At 43.2% G+C, this 26677-nt stretch overlaps 2 protein-coding genes across 4 annotated transcripts in view; one reads left to right on the top strand and one right to left on the bottom strand.

Moving 5' to 3' along the window:
- LOC137321232 (dnaJ homolog subfamily A member 1-like) overlaps window positions 1–11883 on the bottom strand; it is a 41284-nt gene extending 29401 nt beyond the window's left edge. The window contains exon 1 of one of the 2 annotated variants that reach the window (XM_067983553.1): window positions 11864–11883. The gene's annotated coding sequence lies outside the window, so the exon portion shown is untranslated. Of the gene's footprint in view, window positions 1–11403; window positions 11492–11863 lie in introns of those variants that run through there. The other variant, XM_067983552.1, reaches the window with a different exon arrangement.
- On the top strand, window positions 11501–26279 carry aptx (aprataxin). 2 transcript variants are annotated; one of them, XM_067983554.1, is made up of 8 exons: window positions 11501–11762; window positions 14620–14753; window positions 16988–17034; window positions 19271–19639; window positions 20266–20325; window positions 22383–22609; window positions 24100–24203; window positions 25982–26279. In XM_067983554.1, the coding sequence occupies exons 2-8, from the start codon at window positions 14624–14626 to the stop codon at window positions 26131–26133; spliced, it is 1089 nt and encodes a 362-aa protein (XP_067839655.1). In that variant the 5' UTR covers window positions 11501–11762; window positions 14620–14623; the 3' UTR covers window positions 26134–26279. The 2 variants fall into 2 exon arrangements, with proteins under 2 accessions (XP_067839655.1, XP_067839656.1); XM_067983555.1 differs by lacking the exon at window positions 19271–19639.
- The last annotated feature ends 398 nt before the right edge of the window (window positions 26280–26677 follow it).

Raw genomic sequence — 26677 nt, 5'->3', positions numbered from 1 at the left:
TACCGACATGGACCATGACAACTTGATCCTCCCCCTCCCACTTCAAGTTCCTCTCCAGCCCAGAGGAGATGTCCTTAACCCCGGCAACACAGCCTTTGGGACTCACGCTCATGGCTGTAGAGAGCTGGCACAGGCATGACGGGCTGAATGGCCTCCTTCTGTGCTGTAAGATTCTATGATTCTTGCCATTTTAATTCCCCGTCCCACTCCCACTCTGTCGTTGGCTTCTTACGCTGTTCCAATGAAGCTTGAGGAACAGCATCTTATCTTTCGTTTAGGCACTTTACAACTTTTTGGACTCAATATTGATTTCAATGACTTCAGACCATAACTACTGCTTCCATTTTTAAAAAAAATATGCTTTTTTTGTTGGACTGCATGTGCTGGTTATGGTTCTGTTGTTGCCATTTACAGCTCCACTAGATCGATCTTTTGTTTCTCTACTTGTCCCATTACCACCCTCCTTGCCTTGCACCATCATCCCTTTTATCATTTAATCACTCTTGCCCTCCACCTGATCACAGACCTTCCCTTTTGTTCTTTTCCTTCCCTCCCCTCCCCCTCTTTCCCTGGCTCCATACTTGCTTAAAAACTGTGATGTGGAGATGCCGGTGATGGACTGGGGTGGACAAATGTAAGGAATCTTACAACACCAGGTTATAGTCCAACAATTTTATTTTAAAATCACAAGCTTTCGGAGATTATCCCCTTCGTCAGGTGAACATTATTCACTCACTCACCTGACGAAGGGGATAATCTCTGAAAGCTTGTGATTTTAAAATAAAATTGTTGGACTATAACCTGGTGTTGTAAGATTCCTTACATTTGCTTAAAAACTAACATCTTCCAGTTCTGACGAAAGGTCTTTGACCTGAAACATTAACTCTGTTTCTTTCTCCACAGATACTGTCTCACTTACTGAGCTTTTCCAGCATTTTCTGCTCTTATTACAGGGAGAAACTGCATCGATTCAAAGCAGAAGTGACAAGACTGCTGGCAGATGCTGGAAATGTTGAAATAAATACTGCTGGAAAACGCACAAATGCGCCTGCGGTATTTTGCATTTTGAATTAAGTATTTTAATTCAGTGCCACTTCTCTCCCAGGAATGCCCACCTCAGTGGGCAGCACTCATGCCTCCGAGTCAGAAGGTTGTGGCTGCAAGCCCCACTCTAGAGGTTTGAGCACAAAAATCTAGACTGACATTCCCAGTGCAGTAGTGAGGGAGTGCTGCACTGTTGGAGGCGCCGTCTCTCGGATGAGACGTTAAACCGAGTCTGACCTCTCAGGTGGATGCAAAAGATCCCACGGCACTATTTCAAAAAAGAGCAAGGGAGTTATCCCTGGTGTCTTGGCTCTCAATCAACATCACTAAAACAGATTATCTGGTCATTATCACATTACTGTTTGTGGGACCTTGCTGTGCGCAAATTAGCTGCCGCATTTCCTACATTACAACAGTGACTACGCTTCAAAAGTACTAATTGGCTACAAAGCGCTTTGGGACGTCCTGAGGTCATGAAAGGTGCTGTATAAATGCAACTTTGTTCTTTTGCTCTTCCAACGGGATTTTTGTTTGTATCTTTTACCCTGTTCATCTACATTGCTATCAGTTTCCCATCTCATATTTGATCATGCATCTGCTAAAACTCGCTTTCACAGCCACATCGCTCCTCAGCAATTAACTATCTTGAGTTCTGATAAAAGGTCATGGACCTGAAACCTTAACTCTATTTCTTTCTCCACGGATACCGCCCAAACCGCCGAGCGTTTCCAGCATTTTCTGTTTTTATTACTGATTAAAGCAGACCTGGTCTTATCGAAAAGCACCAGGTAAACAAAACACGTGTAACACAAACAGAAAATGCTGAAACACTCAGCAACATCTGAGGAGAGGAGCAGAGCTAACCTTTTAGGTACATTTCCTGTCATCAGAGCAAACACTTTCATCCTTCTGATGAATGGCAATGTACCTGAAATGGTAACTGCTCCCCTTCATAGATGCTGTACCTGATGTGCTGAGTGTTCCCAGCATTTTCTGTTTTTGGTTCGGATTTCCAGCATCTATGGTATTTTGCTTTTCTGAAACAAAACTCTAGCTTGGAAAGCTCCGAAAACATTGTGTTTTGCATTTTGCAAACAGAACGTGGGAGAAGTTAGACTTCTGTCATCTTTGTAGGTAAATGCATAGTGCATATCTTACTGACCCATGTCCTCCACAAAAAAATCCTGGTTACATTACCAGAACAAAAAGGACTGACGAGCGAGATAAGCCGCATCTTAGTCAAATAGGGACAGAGACTTGAGAGGGACATTGAGAAAGCAACAGATTCAAAATCATTTAAACTGCAGGGGGGGGGGGTGCAAGAAAGAGGAGGGCAGGGACATAACCAGATGTCAGATGAAATGGATCACAGGTGGGTATGGATACAGTAGTGCTGATGTCAGCAGCTGGCAAAGGAAACTACAAAAGTATACGATACAATGGGGAAAATGGGCTGAAAAGAGCCAGTTGGAATTCAAATATCGCTAAGTGTGAGGTGATGCATTTTGGTTAAGAAAAAACAGCAGTAATTATGCCCTGAATGGAAGTAGGCTTGGTGCTGTGGAAGAGCAGAGAGATTGATATGCACATATGAACACGAGTAGGCCACTCAGCCCCTCAAATCTATCCCAGATTCTATTAGATCATGGCTGATCTATACCTCAACTCCAATTATCCGCCTTTTCTCCATATTGCTTGATAAGCTTACCTAACAAAAATTTATCGATATCAGTCTTGAAAATTTCAATTGTCACAGCATTCACATTTTGAGGGTACATATTTACAGGACATTAAAGGCAGCACCTCAGGTTAAGGCCATAAAAAGGCTAATGGGATAATAGGTTATATCATGAGATATGTAAAAACTTAAGACCTCAGTTAGGGTTCTGTAGGTTACACACTATAGAAAGGATATTGAAGATGAAATGGCTAACAGTCTTAGTGGACTCGACGCTCAGAATGTCCAGCCAATGCACAACAGCAATCGACAAAGCCAATAAAACGTTAAACTACATACCCAAAACAAGAGAATGCACAGTCAGAGAAACCTGTGACCAAAACAGTGCAGACCGTGCCTCGAGTAGTGTTCATTTCTGGTCAGAGATACAATGGAGACATTAGAGAATCGTAGGCAGTGCAAAGAAGAGTCACAAGCCTGATTCCTCGTGTTTGTGGAAGTTGTGACTCATTCATGACTTGAGACAGTCTGACAGCACAGAGATGGTCAACAGACAGACACTCACAGAAATGGGCCTCTTCTCATTGGGGACAAGACCGAGAGGTGGTATGATGGAGTACAGTCCCCACCTCTTACACCATCCCCACTTATCACAGATAACCGCCTATATTGGGTAAATGGCGCTGACTATTTTCCATTACCACAGAGGGTAATTACAAATGCGCCGCTTAAACCGTACTAAGTGCGCCGGCTATTTCGGGCAGTTCAAGCAGTTGTTCGCACCTTGTTAAAGTGTCGCTGCGTACAGCTCTCCAATGGTACAGGTGAAAGTGATCAGACCGCTATCTCTCTTTCCCATTTGGATCATTTAGACAGAGCAGGAAGTGCAGAGTCAGAGGATGAAAATTCCCTCCATACATGTAATGATGGCTTGATCTAAAATACCAGTCTTTGGCCATTTGATTCTACAATGTCTCTTAAGATAAAGAAAATCAGTAACTCTGAGCCAGCATAAAAAAAAAAAACAGTACTTAAGCCCCTATATAGTAACCCGGAACTACTCTGGCCACATTATACTGGTTATCGCATATAGTGGGCAAATTGCATTCGCACAAACACGCTCGCTATGTGTAGTGGGGACTGTTTTCAAATTAATAAGAGTGCTTGGACATGGAACGCCCCTCCAAAAAGTGTGGGGAAGCAGTTAAATGGCAATGGCCAGTGCTGATTATGCAGGGCAACAATTAGGGCAGCACAATTTGTTTCAGTATCTGACTTTGGGACTGGAAAAACCAGTCAGGCTTCGTGCTCCTGATCCTTATCCATTCACTTGTGCTAAAAGTTCAAGTGTGGATGTTGGGTGAGCACAGGATCAGGTTCTGCTGTGATTATTCATACCATAGTACATAGGCAAACTTCAACAAATGCAGTCAGCACATAAATATGCTAAACGTGCACGTAAACTGCTATACTTCTGATTGTATTCTTTGCAATTCATATACCACAGTGCACATTATTGCATCCGACACCTGATGTCTTGACACCAATACAGAATACATTTTTTTTCTTTTAAACGGTATTCTCTCTTTTTTTTCCCCTGGAGTTTCCACATCATTCAAAATCTCTGGAGTTACTGATTTTGTTTATCTTAAGAGACATTGTAGAATCAAAAGGCTAAAGGCTGGTATTTTAGATCAAGTCATCATTACATGTATGGAGAGAATTTTCATCCTCTGACTCTGGAAGGCACATGAACTGCTTCCAATTCTCAGCCAACATTAGTCTGAAAATAGGTACCAAAATGTTCTTTAGAATGTCTGAGGTGACCACCCCCACCCCCAATATGGTAAGTGCCTGGCCCAGCAGAGATGGGGAAAACTCACAGACTTATGTTCAGCACAGCATAGCCTCCAATGTATTGAGCACAATATGGCTGAATCTGTTTAACCTTACTTTCAGTTAGGAACGTAGGAACAGGAGTAGACCATTCAGCCCCACAAGCCTGTTCCACCATTCAATGGGACCATGGCTGATCTACTTGTCTCTCTTTTGCAATTTGCACCCATCCCCATTTCCTGAAGGTAATCTTAGTGGGGTGCAGTTCTACAACACAGCAATCCTCTAGTGCCATGTGCACACCTAGTATCAGCAGACTATTTGATGGTGGAAGGCATCACAGCAAACTCCGATCCTGTGCACTTTTAGCAAAAGTCAATAGACAGTGACCAGGAGCATGAAACCTGGCAAATTTTTTCAGTCCCTAAGCAAATTGTGGTGCCCTGATTACTGCCCTGGATGAAATCTGCTAAATCAGCACAGGCTAACAATCAAATCCAGGACTTTCTAGTCTTTATGGCTTAATACTGCAGGAAGCAATGCCACTTGGCTGTCATAGAAGTTCCAGAGCAACTACCTAATTTTGAAATTAAGTTATGTGTTAAAGCTTGCTGTAAACAATTTTGCATTAAGAACAAAATATTCCCTCAATTTCCCATTTTCAGGAACAGCAGTCAAGGGAGAAACTGAGTAGAACACAAGGTGGCAGATTTGTTCTATTGAAACAACAAATCTGTATCCATGCAATAGTGCATTATATCCTTTATTTAAGCAGGTACATAATAGCCTGCATTTGTGTATGAAATCTTGGATTAACACTATTCTGTGTTCAGCTAGGGACATTAGATTATTCCATTCGAAATTTAGCAATCAAATAGTTAATAAGACAAATCATTTAAAATTACACAGCATCTATATATTAATCATTTATAGAAAAGTACACCATTGACCCAGATGGTAGCAAAGCTCCAATAAAGTACATTAGGTTACATATACGATATGATTTAGAAAAAAAAAGACTTACATTTATATAGCATCTTTCACAACCAATGAAGTACTTTTGAAGTTTAGTCACTGTTCTGATGTAGGAAACGTGGCAGCCAACTTGCACACAGCTAGATCCCACCAACAGAAATATGATAAAGACCAGATTATCCGTTTTAGTGATCTTGGTTGAAGAATAAATATTGGCCAGGACACTGGGGAGAACGTCCTGCTCGTTTGAAATAGTGCCATGGGATCTTTTACGTCCATCTGAGAGGTCAGAATGGGCCTCGGTTTGACGTCTCATCCGAAAGACGGCACCTCTGACAGTGCAGCACTCCCTCAGTACTGCACTGGGAGAGTCAGCCGAGATTTTGTGCTCAAGTCCCTGGAGTGGGACCTGAACCCACAACCTTCAGAGGCAAGAATACTACCCACTGAGCCATGGCTGACACCTTAAATTGTAGGAATGCATTTAACGGAACGAGAAACCTCTAGATGGGTGCAACTTTTGGTTAACGGGATCAACAACAAGTTGCATTTATATAGCATCTCTAACATTAAAAATGCCTGGAGGCACTTCACAGATAGTTGTAAGGAAACAGACACCAAGCCAGGACGAGAGAGAGTAGGAGAGGTGACTGAAAGCTTGGCTGAAGGGATGGATTTTGAGGTTTTTTTAAAAGGAGTTGAAAGTAGTAGAAGGCAAATTTAGGGCTGATGTTACGAAGTTCTGTACACAAACAGTGAGTGACCAACACATGTAATGGACTTCCACATAGGGCAATAAGGTAAAAGCCACCTATCATCCAAGAAACAGTTGGATGGAAAGAAATGGGGGGGGGGGGGGGGGGGGGGAGACTTTTGGGTCTTTTTTTTTGTTCGTTCACGGGATGTGGGCGTCGCTGGCAAGGCCGGCATTTATTGCCCATCCCTAATTGCCCTCAAGAAGGTGGTGGTGAGCCGCCTTCTTGAACCGCTGCAGTCCGTGTGGTGACGGTTCTCCAACAGTGCTGTTAGGAAGGGAGTTCCAGGATTTTGACCCAGCGACCATGAAGGAACGGCGATATATTTCCAAGTCGGGATGGTGTGTGACTTGGAGGGGAACGTGCAGGTGGTGTTGTTCCCATGCGCCTGCTGCCCTTGTCCTTCTAGGTGGTAGAGGTCGCGGGTTTGGGAGGTGCTGTCGAAGAAGCCTTGGCGAGTTGCTGCAGTGCATCCTGTGGATGGTGCACACTGCAGCCACAGTGCGCCGGTGGTGAAGGGAGTGAACGTTTAGGGTGGTGGATGGGGTGCCAATCAAGCGGGCTGCTTTATCTTGGATGGTGTCGAGCTTCTTGAGTGTTGTTGGAGCTGCACTCATCCAGGCGAGTGGAGAGTATTCCATCACACTCCTGACTTGTGCCTTGTAGATGGTGGAAAGGCTTTGGGGAGTCAGGAGGTGAGTCACTCGCCGCAGAATACCCAGCCTCTGACCTGCTCTCATAGCCACAGTATTTATATGGCTGGTCCAGTTAAGTTTCTGGTCAATGGTGACCCCCAGGATGTTGATGGTGGGGGATTCGGCGATGGTAATGCCGTTGAATGTCAAGGGGAGGTGGTTAGACTCTCTCTTGTTGGAGATGGTCATTGCCTGGAACTTATCTGGCACGAATGTTACTTGCCACTTATCAGCCCAAGCCTGGATGTTGTCCAGGTCTTGCTGCATGCAGGCTCGGACTGCTTCATTATCTGAGGGGTTGCGAATGGAACTGAACACTGCAGTCATCAGCGAACATCCCCATTTCTGACCTTATGATGGAGGGAAGGTCATTGATGAAGCAGCTGAAGATGGTTGGGCCTAGGACACTGCCCTGAGGAACTCCTGCAGCAATGCCCTGGGGCTGAGATGATTGGCCTCCAACAACCACTACCATCTTCCTTTGTGCTACGTATGACTCCAGCCACTGGAGAGTTTTCCCCCTGATTCCCATTGACTTCAATTTTACTAGGGCTCCTTGGTGCCACACTCGGTCAAATGCTGCACTGATGTCAAGGGCAGTCACTCTCACCTCACCTCTGGAATTCAGCTCTTTTGTCCATGTTTGGACCAAGGCTGTAATGAGGTCTGGAGCCGAGTGGTCCTGGCGGAACCCAAACTGAGCATCGATGAGCAGGTTATTGGTGAGTAAGTGCCGCTTGATAGCACTGTCGACGACACCTTCCATCACTTTGCTGATGATTGAGAGTAGACTGATGGGGCGGTAATTGGCCGGATTGGATTTGTCCTGCTTTTTGTGGACAGGACATACCTGGGCAATTTTCCACATTGTCGGGTGGATGCCAGTGTTGTAGCTGTACTGGAACAGCTTGGCTAGAGGCGCAGCTAGTTCTGGAGCACAAGTCTTCAGCACTACAGCTGGGATGTTGTCAGGGCCCATAGCCTTTGCTGTAACCAGTGCACTCAGCCGTTTCTTGATATCACGTGGAGTGAATCGAATTGGCCGAAGACTGGCTTCCGTGATGGTGGGGATATCGGGAGGAGGCTGAGATGGATTATCCACTCGGCACTTCTGGCTGAAGATGGTTGCAAACGCTTCAGCCTTGTCTTTTGCACTCACGTGCTGGACTCCGCCAACATTGAGAATGGGGATGTTTGCAGAGCCTCCTCCTCCCGTTAGTTGTTTAATTGTCCACCACCATTCACGACTGGATGTGGCAGGACTGCAGAGCTTTGATCTGATCCGTTGGTTGTGGAATCGCTTAGCTCTGTCTATAGCATGTTGCTTCCGCTGTTTAGCATGCATGTAGTCCTGAGTTGTAGCTTCACCAGGTTGGCACCTCATTTTTAGGTACACCTGGTGCTGCTCCTGGCATGCTCTTCTACACTCCTCATTGAACCAGGGTTGATCCCCTGGCTTGTTGGTAATGGTAGAGTGAGGAATATGCCGGGCCATGAGGTTACAGATTGTGCTGGAATACAATTCTGCTGCTGCTGATGGCCCACAGCGCCTCATGGATGCCCAGTTTTGAGCTGCTAGATCTGTTCTGAATCTATCCCATTTAGCACGGTGGTAGTGCCACACAACACGTTGGATGGTGTCCTCAGTGCGAAGACAGGATTTCATCTCCACAAGGACTGTGCGGTGGTCACTCCTACCAATACTGTCATGGACAGATGCATTTGCGACAGGTAGATTGGTGAGGACGAGGTCAAGTAAGTTTTTCCCTCGTGTTGGTTCGCTCACCACCTGCCGCAGGCCCAGTCTAGCAGCTATGTCCTTCAGGACTCAGCCAGCTCGGCCAGTAGTGGTGCTACCAAGCCACTCTTGGTGATGGACATTGAAGTCCCCCACCCAGAGTACATTCTGTGCCCTTGCTACCCTCAGTGCTTCCTCCAAGTGGTGTTCAACATGGAGGAGGACTGATTCATCAGCTGAGGGAGGGTGGTAGGTGGTAATCAGCAGGTTTCCTTGCCCATGTTTGACCTGATGCCATGAGATTTCATGGGGTCCAGAGTCAATGTTGAGGACTCCCAGGGCCACTCCCTCCTGACTGTATATCACTGTACTGCCACCTCTGGTCGATCTGTCCTGCCAGTGGGACAGGACATACCCAGGGATGGTGATGGAAGAGTCTGGGACGTTGGCTGAAAGATATGATTCTGTGAGTATGGCTATGTCAGGCTGTTGCTTGACTAGTGTCTGTGGGACAGCTCTCCCAATTTTGGCACAAGTCCCCAGATGTTAGTAAGGAGGACCTTGCAGGGTTGACTGGGCTTGGTGTTTTGCCGTTGTCGTGTCCGGTGCCTAGTGGTCCGATGCCGGGTGGTCCGTCCGGTTTTATTCTTATTATGACTTTTCGTAGCGAGATTTTACAACTGAGTGGCTTGCTAGGCCATTTCAGAGGGCAATTAAGAATCAACCACATTGCTGTTGGTCTGGAGTCACATATAGGCCAGACCGGGTAAGGGCGGCAGGCTTCCTTCCCTAAAGGACATTAGTGAACCAGATGGGTTTTTACGACAATCCGGTAGTTTCATGGCCATCATTACTGATACTAGTATTTTAATTCCAGATTTTTATTTAATTAATTGAATTTAATTAATTGAATTTAAATTCGCCAGCTGCCGTGGCAGGATTTGAACTCATGACTCTGGATTTTAGTCCAGGCCTCTGGATTACTAGCCCAGTAACATAACCACTATGCTACCGTACCCATATACTAAAATTAGCCAATGGCTTCCTCATCTATATCTATCTTGTGAATTGAAGTATGTCTTAATGAAAAATCATTGAAAAGTGATAGGCAGTTATTCCCTACTAGATACAGAATGAAAATGAAAACTGATGTACAAAATAATCATTTTCAGATTTTGATAAGTGGCTATTTTGCAGAGCATTACAATATGCTGAAAATTATTTAAAAAGGTATCTGAAATAAATCCATATCTTAAACAACTATGGTAGGCTGCCTCTTCAACTCTGGAATTGCGGCGGCAGCGGTAGCGGGTGGTGAAGGTGTACTCATTTGTTTGGGCAGATAGAAGGAACTTTGCTCGACCTTCTGCCTATGCTACGCCTGATCTGGCAGTAGCTGATGTTGATACTAGGCATTCAAATCCCTCAGCCTTGACGAGTCCAAAGAGAATATTAACTGCCTGAACATTCGAGAAGTGAACGATCACTTAAACTAAATCAGAATCTTCAAATAAGGACTTCTTACCACTTTCTTTTAACCTCGGAGTCAGGGGACTGTGGATTCAGGCCCCACTCAAGGACCTGAATTCACAATCTCAGCTAACATTCCAGTACAAAACTGAGGGAGTAATAAATTTTCAAAGGTATAGTCCTCCAGCCATTTGATTCCTGGGATGAGAGTTGTCCTATGAGAAGAGATTGAGTAGAATGGGCCTGTACTCTCGAGTTTAGATGAATGAGAGGTGATCTCATTGAAATGTAAGATTCTAAGAGGGCTTGACAGGGTAAATGCTGAGGGGTTGTTTCCCCTGGCTGGAACATCTAGAACTAGAAGGCATAGTTGCAGGATAAGGGGTCAGCCATTTAAGACTGAGATGAGGAGGAATTTCTTCAGAGGGTTGTGAATCTTTGGAATTCTCCATCCCAGAGAGCTGTGGATTCTGAGTCATTGAGGATATTCAAGGCTGAGATGGATAGATTTTTGGACTCTAGGATCAGGTGGGAAAGTGGAGTTGAGGTTGAAGGTCAGCCATGATCTGATTTGAATAGCGGAGCAGGCTCAAAGGGCCATATGGCCTCCTCCTGCAACTATTTCTTAAGTTCTTATGTTAACACTCCTCCCTCAACACCATCACCACCAAAAAAATAGATGAACAAAACATACAGCAATTTGTGGAGTCTTGCTCTGCACAAAATAGGCTCTACAATTGCCTGAACAACAAAATAACTGTACTTCATTATGTGAAACCCCTTCAGATGAATTGACCGATAAGGCGCCATGGAAAGGCAAGCATCGTTATAGCCACAAACATCTCTTCCTTCCCCCATCAAATGATGTCACTGGCTGGACAGCCGACCAACCACAAGTCATCCAAACGCAGGCCCCACTGCACGATACCAAAAGCGAAATACCGCGGATGCTGGAAATCTCAAATAAAAACAGAAAATGCTAGAAATACTCAGCAGGTTAGGCAGCGTCTGTGGAGAGAGAAAGAGTCAACATCAGCTGAGGCCGCCTGACTTACTGAGCATTTCCAGAAACTTCTGTTTTTATTAACCCCACTGCACAATGTCGTTTTAAGTTTACACCGGGGAGGGAAGAGAAGAGAAGTTTGGCACAGATTTTCTACAAGTTCACTTTAACTATATAACGTGGACTTTGACTGTCAAGCGATGACTTACCGGTCACGACGCCTGCAGACACGTCCTGCCGTACAAAGATGGCGGCCGCGCCGCTTTTTGTGCGCACGCGCGCGAGCGGGGGCATGCCGGGGAGTGGGGCAGCCGGGCGGAGTGGCTGCCGGGAAGGTGTGGGGCGCAGTCGGTTAAAAAAGCGAGAAGTTGTTCAGTTTTTTAATTAAAAATCGATCGATCGATCGAGCGGGAAATTTAGTTCCGGCCTTTGTCTTTAAAGTGTGCCCACCCAGACCCGGTGGACGGTGTTGCCCATCTTGCTCGCTGCCGGTTTGTGACCAGATTCCCGGGTTTGCACGGGGCCCTGGCTCGCTGACTCCAGCCTTCATCCGCCCTGCTCCAGACAGGTTGGGACCGCGTTAAATTAAAGTGCCTTCACTTTTAGAAAACAGGCCCTTCTAAGCAATCATCAGGGTGTCAGCCGCGGCTCAGCGGGCAGCACTCTCACCTCCTTGAGTCAGAAGGTCCTGGGTTCAAGTCCCCACTCCAGAGACTTGAGCACAAACTCCAGGCTGGCGTTTCAGGGCGGCACCGAGGGAGCGGAGCGCTGTCGGAGGGGCGGTAGCGAGGAGGTGCTGTCCTTCGGATAAGATGTTAAACCGAGCCCCCCCGCCTGCCCTCTCAGATGCCATGGCCACTATTTCGTTCACCATGCCGTTCACCTGAGGAAGGAGGAAGCCTCCGAAAGCTTGTGGAATTAAAAAATAAATTTGTTGGACTATAACTTGGTGTTGTAAAATTGTTTACAATTGTCAACCCCAGTCCATCACCGGCATCTCCACATCATTTCGAAGAAGAGCAGGGGAGTTTTTCCCCGGTGTCCTGGCCAATATTTATCCCTCAACCAACAACACTTTTTTTAAAAAAAAAACAGATTATCTGGTCGTTATTACATTGCTGTTTGTGGGATCCTGCTGTGCACAATCTGACTCTCGCGTTTCCTACATTACAACAGTGACTACACTTCAAAAGTACGTCATTGGCTGTAAAATGCTTTGGGATGTCCTAGGGCTGTGAAATGTGCTACATAAATGCAAGCCTTTTTCTTTCAGTTTGACTTTCAGAGTCATGACTGTTGCTCCTCCCAATGTTGCTGCTTTATTTTCACACTTCATTTACATTAATGACTTGGATTTAGAAGCCCATTGCAAAATGATCAAATGATAGCAAACTAGGGCGGGAGGGACAGTGAAATTGGAGCAGGCAACTGAGAAATTACAAAATGAATTAACAAATTACAAAAAGAGAAATTACAAAATGATGCAAGTGAGCAAACAATTGCAGATAAAAGTGAATGCAGGCAAGAGTGACGTACTGCACATAGGAAGGGAAAATGGGCAACAGGTAGTTAAAGGATGAGGTTGAAAGAGACCCAAGTCTGAGACTTCATGTTCAACAATTCATTCCTCTCTTTGTTAGCTTACAACAACTGTATGTGATTTGTTTTTTTTAGATTGCTCTATATTTCTGAACTAAAATTTAGTGCATTGTTTTATTTGCAAAAATCTTAAAGCGCTGTAAAATTCAGTGCATAAATTGCACCTTCTTGGATCTAACGTGGTTCCTGCAAGTGGAGAGAAACTTGTACAGAACATGCCAAACTGTCCAGGAAATGTGTTTGTGTGTCTACATATCCAAATACATCTGTAGAAAAATTCTTTGGCACTTTTTCTTCAGATGATGTTACGGGGCTCTAGACCCAAATTACACAATCTGTCAATGTTGTTAGGCACTAAACTGTGGATTGTGCAGCTCAGTACAGGCTAAATATTTTGCTCTAGTCGCATAGCAAAAGTTGACAGTGGGAAGCCCTATAATGTAGCGTGCCTGGATTTCAGAATGCTTTTTGATAGTTACCAATGAAAGGCTGTGACACATCTTAAGGCAGTAGGTATCTATAGGTAAAATCTGCAGGTGGATAAGGAATTGGCTGAATGAGGAAATAGCTGGTAGTTAGTCGGTGAGAAGGTTGCGCTGGGGTGAGGGACTGAGTGGAGTGCTTGAGGAATTGGTGCTGTTCCAAATTTCCATGAAAGATTTGCCCATGATAAATCATGGGAGGCGGAGGAGGCAGTCGAGTCTGATGAGCAAGCCAAAGAACTACAGAAGGACATCCATAGAATTACATAGAATATACAGCGCAGAAACTGGCCATTCGGCCCAACTTGTCTGTGCCGGTGTTTATGCTCCACTCGAGCCTTCTCCCGCCCCTCTTCATCTCACCCTATCAGCAAAACCTTCTATTTATTTCTCCCTCATGTGTTTATCTAGCTTCCCCTTAAATGCATCTATACTATTCGCCTCAACTACACCTTGTGGTAGTGAGTTCCACATTCTAACCACTCTCTGGGTAAAGAAGTTTCTCCTGAATTCCCTATTGGATTTATTAGTGACTATCTTATATTTATGGCCCACATATCCAAATGCATCTGTGGAAAATTTCTTTAGCACTTTTTCTTTAGATGATGTTAGTGTACTACCTTCTTGGATACATATTAGACCCAAATTACACAATCTGTCAATGTTAGTGGGCACTAAATTGTGGATTGTGAGGGTTTTGATCTCCCTCCACAAGTGGAAACATCTTCTCTACATCTACCCTAATAAACCCTTTCATAATCTTAAAAGACCTCTATCAGGTCATTCCTCAGCCTTCTCTTTTCTAGAGAAAAGAATCCCAGCCTATTCAATCTTAAGAGAAAATTTGCAAGTGGGCAGGAGGTCCACAGCAGATGAAACAAAATATGGATAAGTGCAAGCTATTTCATATTGCAAGACACACTTACTGAGGGAGAGGCTCAGTGATCTGGGAGCGGTAGATTCAACACTTTGCTGTAATGCAAAAACTGAACATACTAAAAAGCTGATGGAATGCTGAGCTATATTGGGCTGAAACTACAACACTCTGGTCAGACCACACTTTGAGTTACGTTCTGGTCGCCAAGTGGAAGATCCACACCCTGGAAACAGCAGAAAAGGGCCACAAAGCTGATCCCTGGCCAACCCTTAACACACTGGTCAAATGTAGCCATGTACCTTTTTAAGGGAAACTGTTGCATTGTGTTAAAATATTAGGTATTGGAGCTGTGTGGATGGAATGTATGAAACCCCAATAAAAAGCTAACTTGTTTTAAATTTTAATAGGTTAGAGAAAAGAGTTAACAGGATACCTCATTGACCTCTTTTAATCTTCTGTCTTTCCAGAACAATGCGAGCTTGTTGGCTGGTGAGTAAAGATGGAAGACATCAACCTATACGTCTTCCGCACTTAGCGTCCGTGTTGGTTGGACGAAGCCCAGAAACCAGAATTACAGATAAGAAATGCTCGCGACAGCAAGGTGAATGGTAACCTCCCGGGCTAATTAAAAAAAAATCCAGCACAGCCTCTTAAAACGGGTGTTAATTCGACTCCTTGCTACTGAGGGGCCCAGCGTCTGTTTTAGGAACCCTCTGAGAAATTGTATCAATAGCTATGTATTATATCTACATGATTTATCATGGAAATGGGTCACAACATTCTACGTCATACCAGTTATGACTTACAGGTGCCACTGTCATAGGCAATTGCAATGATAAAACAAGTCACGTTACATGCCAAAACACAATCTACCTATGCATCAAAAGCAAAATACTGTGGATGCTGGAAATCTGAAATAAAAATGGAAGATGCCGGAATTACTCAGCAAGTCAGGCAGCATCTATGGAGAAGAAAACCCTGAAGGATCATCGACCTAAAACATTAACTCTGTTTCTTTCTCCAAAGATGCTGCCTGATTTGCTGAGTATTTCTGGCATTTTCTGTATTTATCTACATATGCATTCCTGGTCTTTCAAACCCCTGGCATTTGCACACCCTGACCTCGAGGTGACGCTGCAGCAATATGTGACCCAAAAGCAAACCCTCTCAATATGACTCTTAATTCTCTAAATGTTTATCATGAAAGGTGAACTATTTTAATGCTGTGCGTAAACTTAATTCACTTTTGTTGTACACAAATGTAACCTCAATACACGGTGTCCTCGGGGGGGAGGGAGAGAACACACAGTTGGAATAAATCAATGCCAGCTCCTGAACTCTACATGCTACCTCCCTGTAGCTGCCAGTGAAAATATCCTGATGCAGTAAGCATACTAGAACTGCAGCTCTCCCCCCTCACCACCCCCCCCCCCCCTCCACCCCAGCACTTTCCTCCTGGAAACCTACAGCTGGTGCAATTTGCAGCCAGTAACATTGGTCCCTTGAAATTAAAAACCTTATGTCTGCATACCCTGCTCCAAAAATTATCTACCACCCTGTAACCCTGCTTCACCTGAAGACTACACTTCACCTTGTCTCCCCATGTGCAACTGTGGGAGATCGACTAGTGTATCTAGTCATCGACATGTAGTCCCTCCGTGGCCTCACCCCTCCCTATCTCTGTAACCTCCTCCAGCTCTACAACCCTCTGAGATCTCTACGCTCCTCCAATTCTGGCCTCTTGCACGTCCCCTGTTTTCGTCGCTCCACTATTGGCTGCTGTGCCTTCAGCTGCCTAGGACCTTACGTCGGGAATTCCCTCCCTAAACCTCTCCGCCACTCTACCTCTCTCTCCTCCTTTAAGTCGCTCCTTAAAACCTACCTCTTTGATCAAGCTTTTGGTCGCCTGACCTAATATCTCCTTGCATGGCTCAGTGTCAAATTTTGTTTGATAATGCTCCTTTGAAGTGCCTTGGGACATTTTTACTATGTTAAAGGCACTATATAAATGAAAGTTGTATGTATCTTGTATTTGGAACTGACCTCTCAAGAAAAGCATGCCCTCAAAAAGGGAGTTGGATAAAAATCTGATTGGAGATGGGACTGGAGGTTATAGAGATACTTGTAGGCTGAGATAACCAAATGGTCTGCTGGACACAGTGGTTCCTGTGGGGGTGGGGAGTAATGTCTGAGGGGGGGTAAGGTTTGAATACAGGAGATGTGCAGACAGACGAATGTTCTGTAGCTTTGCTTAATTTACTCCTGGAAATTGATCATAAAATATTAAGCAGAACGTTCCATGCTAGGATAGACTAGACTTAATCTGTAGAAAAATCAGTCTTGATTTAAATGTCAGCAGGCTATTTGTCGCAGGGGACATTACAGCTGAGTCTTCACTTGACATTCACACACACGTACTTCCAGTGGGGTCCACAAGATAAGGACCAAAAGCAAGACTTTCTATTTCGAACTGGGTGGGGGGAGAAGAATTGTATGTCGCTAATATTTCTCTCACCATTGATGGACGCTTCCCCAAACACTTATGATTTACTCACGAGCCCTGTAATTCGCAGAAGTTTTATTGATGCTTGCACTTCCAATTTAAACGTAGCTTTCAGTATGTTGTATTTCCTGCATTAAGTGTGAGCATTAAAATACAATCCATGCACTAAGTCTCACAAGTTAATTGCAAGCGTCAGCAATGCTACTATTAGTTTTCTTGCCTTGATTTATACTGAGAGGAAGAGTTAGGAGAAGAAAGGGTAAATTGTAATTTGAGTGGGTGTGGAAAATTAACAAATATATTAAGTGTTCATTTTTTCTGTTCCTTTCCAGTACAGCTGAAAGCAGACTACAATAAAGGATATGTTCATGTAAAACAGGTATAGTATCTTTTTTTTATTGTGGTGATACATGTTAAGATTTAATAGAGGTGTTCAAAATTATGAGGGGTTTTGATAGAGTAAATAAGGAGGAACTATTTCTACTGGCAATAGGGTCGGTAACCAGAGGACACAGATTTAAGATAATTGGCAAAAGAACCAGAGGGGAGCTGAGGAGAAATGTTTCTTCGCAGCGAGTTGTTATGATCTGGAATGCACTGCCTGAAAGGGCAGTGGAAGCAGATTCAATGGTAACTTTCAAAAGGGAATTGGATAGAAATTGAAAAGAAAAAAAATTGTAAGGCTATGGGGAAAGAGCCAGGGTAGTGGGACTATTTGGATAGCTCTTTCAAAGAGCCGGTACAGACACAATGGGCTGAAAGGCCTCCTTCTGTGCTGTAAGATTCTATAAGTATAGTGCTGGGTTACGTAACAATGCATAGATCGATCTTTAGTGTAAAATGCTAACTATTGCAGAAGTCAAAATGTATGGTCGTCTATAAGCTGCCTTATCGCTTAAGATGTACTTTTCATGATGAACAATTACTCGATTCAGAACATTGGTTAATTTCCTACAAGTTGATTGCGAGATGCTACGGTTTAAAGATATTCATTTGTTTAAAATATCTTTCTGGCTTAGATGGCAGACTCGAAAAGGTAAGTAGGATTGGGTTATGGCACTCATTACTGAAATATTATGATTTTGTTCTGTTGTGCCTGATTGTGTATATTCAGTCAAGAAATCTCTCTTGATCCATTTTTGTGGCTTAATTATTTCTTTTATATAAGGACTTAAACTTCATAAATGATGAGCTGTGAGTATTTTATGAGTTCATTTTTGTTTGCTTATGAAACTTATGTTTATTAAAGACTGCATCAGTCAGCAAGTTTACTAATAGTGAGCTCCTGGTGCACACCAGGAGTGCATATCAGGAGATTGTGTACCCCCAGTCTGTGATTTTCTGTCTTCATTTTAACAAACAGAAAATTTGTGCTTACAAATGCTTGAAGAACATAAAGATAGGAACTGGCCGGCAATGGGGAAAGTGTTGGTTGGGGGTACCTGACATGTAGGAACATGTGAGTAATGGGGGTCTTGATGATTTAAGTGGACAGTCAGCAGTTTGGGTCCCATTCTTCTGGGCCCCCTTACCCACAGGGGTGTTAGACCTTGCTCGTCCTAATACATCCAGATCGCAACAAACCACCCTGCTCTTAAAACCTCCTTCTGAGACCCGCTGGACCTCAGGATTTTTTCCTTTCGGACTTTTTCCTCCCCCCACTCCTGGAGGTTTCAACTCCCTCTCAATGCTCACAAACCCCTAGACCACGTTGCCAGTGCTTCTTAATTCCATATTTGACCCAATGCTCCCAGACCTTGAGAGCTCCCTCCACAATGCCTCTAGACGCCAGGATCTCTCTCCTCGTGATCCCTGATCCCAGGCTTGGCCCAGTGTTCCTAGAACCGTCCCTTCCAATCCTCTTGGAACCCTGGTAGTACTCCCAGACTCTGAGAATTCAATTCAGAGTACTGCTAGACCCTGAGACTCCATCCTAGTACTGCCAGATTCCAGGGCCACTTTCATAAGAACATAAGAAATAGGAGCAGGAGTAGGCCAATCGGCCCTTCGAGCCTGCTCCGCCATTCAATAAGATCATGGCTGATCTGATCCTAACCTCAAATCTAAATTCATGTCCAATTTCCTGCCCGCTCCCCGTAACCCGCGGGCAGGAAATTGGACATGAATTTAGATTTGATATGTTAGTGTTTCTGGTAGTACTACTTCACATTCTACCCCAGTTGTTATAAAACCTCCAACTTACAGTGAGCAATGCCATAGGAGGTCTATTAGTGGTTATAACTCTAGATCCTCTGTCACTGTCATCTTTATTATTTTGATCTTTGTTATCTCAATTCTGCCCCACTTGGTGTTTAATAGTGACAGCAATTAGAAAAAACTTGTAATTGAAGATATTTTAAAAGAATTTAATATAGTCATTCATTTTGGGCTTCTGAAGATGATCCAAAGATGACTGAGCAGGATTATGATGTCCTCCAGACTGATCAGTTAAATTTCCATGTTGCAATTCAGTGCTAGTCATTTGTTATTGAGTATATAATATCTACATGAATTTCCACCCCCCCCCCCGACAAAAAAAATTGGACAAATAATTCTGTTTTGTTTCTCCCCCTTCCCCACTACCCCCCCCCCCCCCCCCCACCCACATTCCAAAGTTGGGCATAAATCCAACTAATGTCAATTCAGAAGACTTGGGAAAAGACAAGGAGGTGAAGTTGAAGCCGGGACAGATTCTTCACATCGTCAATCAGCTCTACCCATACACGATACAGTTTGCGGAAGAAACTTCAGACTATGAAGGAAAGAAGCTGTCACCAAAGAGACCACATGAAGAGATTTCTCCAAGCAGTAACTCCAACACGCCAAATAAATATTTTAAGACTGAGCAATCAGACGCAAGGGAGCACCGCACATTTAGTACCAACCCTGAAAGGAAGAAAGAGAAGTCTAAGGAAGAACATAAGACAGAATATAGCAGGAACTCAGTGACCCCCATTAACTCTACAGAGACATCAGGAAAAAAAGTAATTGATGGATTGGATTTAACTTGGCACATCTTGTGTGACATTGTATTTGAAATAACACAATCTCCATTTCTACCTTATTGTCCAGCCCCTTCTAAAGGGACTAAATGGCCCTTGGCCATAATATCTTGTTGAAGTCCACAAGGTAGAGGAAGAGATGCAGTGAACAGCTGGCAGGATTCTTCTCCTGCACTGAAAATTGGCTGCATATCAATGAATATCAAGCCTTAAGTGGTTTAGCATTTTGAATTTTTAAAAATTCTGGTCTAGATGAGTGCAGTAGTTCAAAAAGAGAATGCAGTATTCACTTTATTTGCTTATAAATGTATTTCTAAGTTTTGAGACTGCAGAAAGCTGCCTTTCTTTGATCAGGAGGAGGGGGACATTATATATGTCTGCTTCCTCCCAAGGCAAAACATAGTGGTTTTACCTGTGTGTACTAGACTATGAACTATTGCCCCACTCCTTTTACAGAATACATACATTAGATGTTATAACCATACCAGTTGCAAAAAGTTTTCGTTCTGCTCACAAATATAAAAAATGTTATCAATATAATTACCTAGATAGTTATTGTCCAAACACCTATACATTAGATGAGCATGTTTCCAACTTTGTTCCTTCAGGATTTTCAGGGAATGTGGAGTCAGGGACTAAAAGTCTCCATGCAGGATCCAAAAATGCAGGTACTGAACTTCTTTCTCCCTCAAAATCTCGCCTGAATTGCTGTAAAATTATCATGGTTTTCCACATTTGTACTAATAGCATTTCAATTTTTACATTGTTTAAAACTGATTAACTCTCTGAAAGATTATTACTGGGTATAGAATCATAGAAAGTTATGGCACAGAAGGAGGCCATTCGGCCCATTGTGTCTGCCGGCTGAAAAAGAGCTATCCAGCTTAATCCCACTTTCCAGCTCTTGGTCCATAGCCCTGTAGGTTACGGCACTTCAAGTGCACATCCAAGTACTTCTTAAATGAGTTGAGGGTTTCTGCCTCTACCACCCTTTCAGGCAGTGAGTTCCAGACCCCCACCACCCTCTGGGTGAAAAAATTTCTCCTCAATTTCCCTCTAATCCTTCTACCAGTTACTTTAAATCTATGCCCTCTGGTCACTGACCCTTCTGCTAAGGGAAATAGATCCTCCCTTTGCACTGTTCCTAGCCCTGCCATAATTGTATATACCTCAATTAAATCTCCCCTCAGCCTCCTTTGTTCCAAAGAAAACAACCCCAGCCTATCCAATCTTTTCTCATAGCTAAAATTCTCCAGCTCTGGCAACATCCTCGTAAATCTCCTCTGTACTCTCTAGTGCAATCACACCTTTCCTGTAATGTGGTGACCAGAACTGTACGCAGTACTGAAGCTGTAGCCTAACCAATGTTTTATACAGTTCTAGCATAACCTCCCTGCTCTTATATTCTGTGCCTCGGCTAATAAAGGAAAGTATCCCGGATGCCTTTTTAACCACCTTATCTACCTGTCCTGCTACCTTCAGGGATCTGTGGACATATACTCCAAGGTCCCTTTGTTCCTCTACACCACTCAGTATCCTCCCGTTTATTGTGTACTCCCTTGCCTCGTTTGCCCTCCCCAAATACATTACCATACACTTCTCTGGATTGAATTCCATTTGCCACTTTTCTGCCCACCTGACCAGTCCATTGATATAATTCTGCAGTCTACAGCTTTCCTCCTCACCATCAACCACATGGCCAATTTTTGTATCCTAGCATAGATAAGGATGTGGTCAATTGTCAAAAGCTGAATATATATATATCAAATTGGGAGGAGGGGAATAGTTCAAATTATTGTTTAAAGCACTTTCTACAAGATGTAGTCTTTAGCAAATGTACTAACCGGAGGTGGCAAAAACTGGCAGGAATTCTACAGTTTAGTATTCCCCTCTTTTGTGCCCACAGAGCCACATTTACTAATGTTTGGAGGTGACTGCAACGGCTCAACTGTCTTTTCAGCTAATCCAAGACTGGGGTTCTATTCTCCAGAAAAGAGAAGGCTGAGGGGTGACCTGATGGAGGTCTTTAAGATAAAGAAGAGGTTCGATAGGGTCAACTTAGAGAACATGTTTCTGCTTGTGGAAGAGACGAAAACTAGGGGCCATAAATATAAGATTGTCACTAATAAATCCAATAGGGAATTCGGGAGAAACTTCTTTACCCAGAGAGTGGTTAGAATGTGGGACTTGCTACCACAAGTAGTAGTTGAGGTGAATAGCATAGATGCATTTAAGGGGAAGCTGGATAAACAAGAGGGAGAAGGGACTAGAAGGATATCCTGATCGGGTTAGATGAAGTAGGATGGGAAGAGGGTCGTGTGGAGTATAAACACCGGCAAAGACTAGTTGAACCGAATGGCCTGTTTCTACGCTGTCAGTTCTATGTTCCTAAGATGCAGTACTCTGTGATTGAAAGCTTACCAAAAAGAAAAATCTGCAGCCCAACGAAGTAACAGTACTGCAGTCATCCTCCAATTCTTTCCCTTCTTCCTCTCCAGTCCACAAGATTGTGATTGTCTGGTTTGCTTCTTTCCTTCCCATCCAACCAGGCTTTTGATCTCTTCAATCCTCCGTGTCCGTATTTTGTGTTGCTAAACATCAGCAAGTATGAAAGGCTCCCAAAAAAGGGGGCAAGGGACCAACATGGTATTATAAAGGTCATTTGTGTTACATTCCTAAGTGTTTAGAGATTAGTGCAAAAATAATTTTTCTCCCTTTCCCACAGCTGTATAAAGATGATACGGTTGTAGTGATTAAGGACAAATATCCAAAGGCTCGCTTTCACTGGCTGGTTTTACCATGGGAGTCCATCTCCAGTCTGAAGGCTGTGAGGAGGGATCATTTAACTCTTCTTAAACACATGAATCAAGTTGGTGAAAAGTTGGTGCGAGAATGTCTGGATTCTGACATATTGAAATTTCGACTGGGTTACCATGCTATCCCCAGCATGAGGTAAGAAGAGTTTGTTTTCACATTGACACATTCACATCTGTGCCAGCTCTTTGCTAGAGCAATCCAAAACTAGAGCACACTTCAATGTGCATACTATGCAACCACACATACTCTTTCTTAATGAAACCCAGGTTTCAAAAGGATTGATGTGGAGTCTCGTTGCTGCAGATGGATTTGTGCACTAAAAGGATAATTTTGGTAACTGTTGCTTCTCTTATATCGCTTGTTGTTCCATTTACGCAAAATCATCACTCAAAATTATTTGGACATTTTTAATTTGCACTTCAGAGTATGGGTTTGCACAATCCATACTATTACTATTCATCTGCACTGTACAATGTTTTTGCTCGTAATTTGGGTTTTCCAGCGACCAGTCAGTAGAGTGAGTACCTGGAGCATATAGAAGAAAATTCCTGTGCTACTTGTAATTGCTTTAAACACAAACATTTAAATTGGCCTGCAGATTTTACCAAGAAAGACTCACATTTATAATAGTGCCGTATCGTGCCTCTCAGAAATGCCCAAAGTGTTTCACGTACAATGAATTACTTTGAAGTGGAGTGCCTGTTGTTATGTAGGCAAATATGGCAGCCCTACAAACAGTAATTGTTTGAATGGCCCGTTAATTTGGAGTGTTGACTGAGGGAGTAATGTTGGTCAAGACGCCAGAAACCCTCTTCTTCATATAGTGCCATGCAATCTTTAACATTTACCTGAACCATAGGACCAGACAGATGGGGCCTCGGTTTAACGTCACATCCAAAGAAGGGCTCTTCCAGGAATGCAGTACTTCCTCTGCCACACTGGATTACTACACTAGATTATATACTCAAATCCTGGAGTAGACTTGAATCCATAATCTTCTGACTCAAGTGAGACTGCTACAAACTGAATATTAGTTCTTCCAAATTGGTCTCATAATCCAAACTTTGTCCTGGTTCCTTGTCAAATTGCACAATTTGATATATATGCTATATACATCGATGACGGACAGCTGTGAATATTAAATATAATCCTATATTGTTACTGTGTTTGTGACGTACCTGTAGCTTTTTGTGTACTTGAGTTCCTTTGTATAACCATATTTTAATTATAAGATCAGAACAACCAGTAGTCACCGATGGAAATGTATTTCATGGGTGTTTATGGATAATTCAAAGTATATATAACTGTGCACATATATCAAAACAAAGTGCTGTTTTTTTTAAACCGTTCTGTGTATTACAAGGCCAATTTAGTCCTACTTAATGAGGTACACTTAGGATGCTTAGTGGTAAATCCCCTCTAATCAATTGATATTAATAATGATTGTGAATTTATTGGTGCACAGATTTTATTGTTCCTATTGAACTAATCTTAATTTGATCAGAACAACTTTGTAAGATCGTGTAGTTCCCATTTTAAGGTAAAATGTATGACTTTGTAGAAAGTAGCAAGTTATTGATATGTGGTCACTTTCTTTCCTCCTTTACTCCCTGCCCTTTCACCAGCCACATTCATCTCCACGTTATCAGCCAAGACTTTGATTCTCCCTGCTTGAAGAACAAAAAGCATTGGAATTCATTTAATACAGATTATTTCCTGGAATCCCAAGGTAGGAGAAGCATCCATTTACATCAATGGTTGTCAAATGTTTCTGCATTGGGCACACCCCCAGGGACCCTTGTTCTAACTTCTGAAAGACAGTGTCAACTGCCCAAATGAAAACAGTGCTACCACTTGTATACAGCGATAGAAATAACATGCCAATAAGTCAGCAAATGTAGAAATATGATAATAGACAGATATTTTGATGACCTTGAAACTCTGTTGAAAATTTATAATTTGTATGAAAGAAACTATAGATGTTACAACAATGATAAAATTACATAGAATTTACAGCACAGAAACAGGCCATTCAGCCCAACTGGTCTATGTCAGTGTTTATGCTCCTCATGAGCCTCCTCCTACCCCTCTTCATCTCATCCTATCAGCATATACTTCTATTCCTTTCTCCCTCATGTGTTTATCCAGCTTCCCCTTAAAGGCATCTATGCTAGTCACCTCAACTGTCCCTTGTGGTAGTGAGTTCCACATTCTAACCACTCTCTGGGTAAAGACGTTTCCCCTGAATTCCCTATTGGATTTATTAGTGACTATCTTATATTCATAGCCCCTAGTTTTGTACTCCCCCACAAGTGCATCTTCTCTATCCTAGAAGTCTATCCTATCAAACCCTTTCATAATCTTAAAGATCTCCAACAGGTCACCCCTCAGCCTTCTTTTCTAGAGAAAAGAACCCCAGCCTGTTCAATCTTTCCAGGCTGGTATAACCTCTCAGTTCTGGTATCATCCTTGTAAAAATTTTGGTATTCCACCCACCTCATTGGCTACATTGGCCAGGCCTCCAGTGTGGCTGCCTTGGCCCACTGCTGCCTCATCTTCTTCTTCCCTCCCATCCTCTTTTCTCACCTTCAATCTCCTCCCCCACCCCTTTCCCCATCCTCTCTCCTCCCCCCCCACTACTCCCCTGTCCTTCTGCACTCTTACCATATCCCCATTCCCTGCTCTTTGGTGGGAGGCTGTAATTACGGCATGACCAGTTTATATAGGCAGTTCCCATATAAATGTGGACACAGCAATTTATAATGAAAATATAAGGATGGAATGTATGACATGAAAATGGGGATTGATTTACGTCTGCATGTTCTGATCCAATTATCACTCGTCCTCTAACCTCACTTCTCTTGAAGACTACACTTGGTCTTTACTCTTCCTGTGCAATGTCATAGCCGATCAACTAGAATATTTCTTGGTGAATTTTTCTGCTCAAGTTTCCACTTTCTACATCCCAGTGTCTCCTGTGCATCCTCAGATCAGGTTTTAGAGCTGTTAAAAGTTACTCTAATCTGTCGTCACAGTGTAGTTTGATGCCAACCTCAGGAGGCGACCATACTAAACCAGTATGGAATTTCCATTTCCTGTATCAGGGATCCTTGTATAAAGAAAAGAAAGAACTTGCATTTATATAGTGCGTTAAATCACACCCTCAGGATAGCTCAAAGCACTTCACAAGTAATTAATTACTTTTGGATTACATGGCCCCTCTGGTGAGATACAGGCCTGAAGTATGTGATGTGAAAAGGGTTGAGAATAGTCCAGGCTTATTTCACTTAAGACCCTCTTAGCAATTAGAGGAGACTTTCATCCGGGATTCCAAAACAGGCCCCGGTATCAAGTGAAGGTTTTGCTAACCTCACCCAGCTACCTTATTTACACTTTATCTGTTTCCAGCTTGGTTCTTTTCTTTTTACAAATGTGGACAAACTGGAGGCTAAAACCCTTCTCAAAGAATAATGATACTAATGCTTCTTTGTTTTTTTACTTAACTAGATGTGATGAGGATGGTAGAGCAGGACGGAAAAGTGACAGTCAAGGATGGAATGACTGAGTTATTAAAACTGCCACTCGCATGCCATGTCTGCCAAGAGCAACTATCCACCATTCCACAATTGAAAGAGCACTTGAAAAAGCACCTACCTTGAAAAGTTCAGCAGTCCCAGTGCTTCCACGTGCCTCTCCAGCATCATTCACAGATTCCCATTCATTGTTCAGGTGTACAGATTGACGAGAACTGTTCGTTAGTGGTGTAATTGGGCAATAAAGAATGACGAAGCATTCTAGTGAAATACTCCAATTTAGTGCATGCCTTTGTAAACCCTACTAAATGAGTACGCTCTGATATCTGATTGCAGTGTTTCAGTGGTGAACTGATGGTATTCAGATGGAGACTGTTTTACATTGCTGTTATTTTTAAACTTTAAATGCAGAATGTGATGGATCCGTACAGATACAGAAATTATTCCAGCACTAGTCAGTAATAGAGGTTAGAGTTACACACCATGTTTAGACCATTACAGCACTGGTAGACAGAAATTTGCCCAAGTTATCTAAACAAGCCCATTTCCCATTCTGAGAATGGGAGGTAATGACTCTTTCATTATATTAGGGAACATAAGAACATAAGAAATTGGAGCAGGAGTAGGCCAATCGGCCCCTCGAGCCTGCTCCGCCATTCAATAAGATCAT

The sequence above is a fragment of the Heptranchias perlo genome, chromosome 4 (assembly GCF_035084215.1).
Source record: "Heptranchias perlo isolate sHepPer1 chromosome 4, sHepPer1.hap1, whole genome shotgun sequence".
Lineage (NCBI taxonomy): Eukaryota > Metazoa > Chordata > Chondrichthyes > Hexanchiformes > Hexanchidae > Heptranchias > Heptranchias perlo.
Note: the sequence above shows the minus strand (reverse complement) of the source record. Positions and strands in the feature narration are given on the sequence as shown.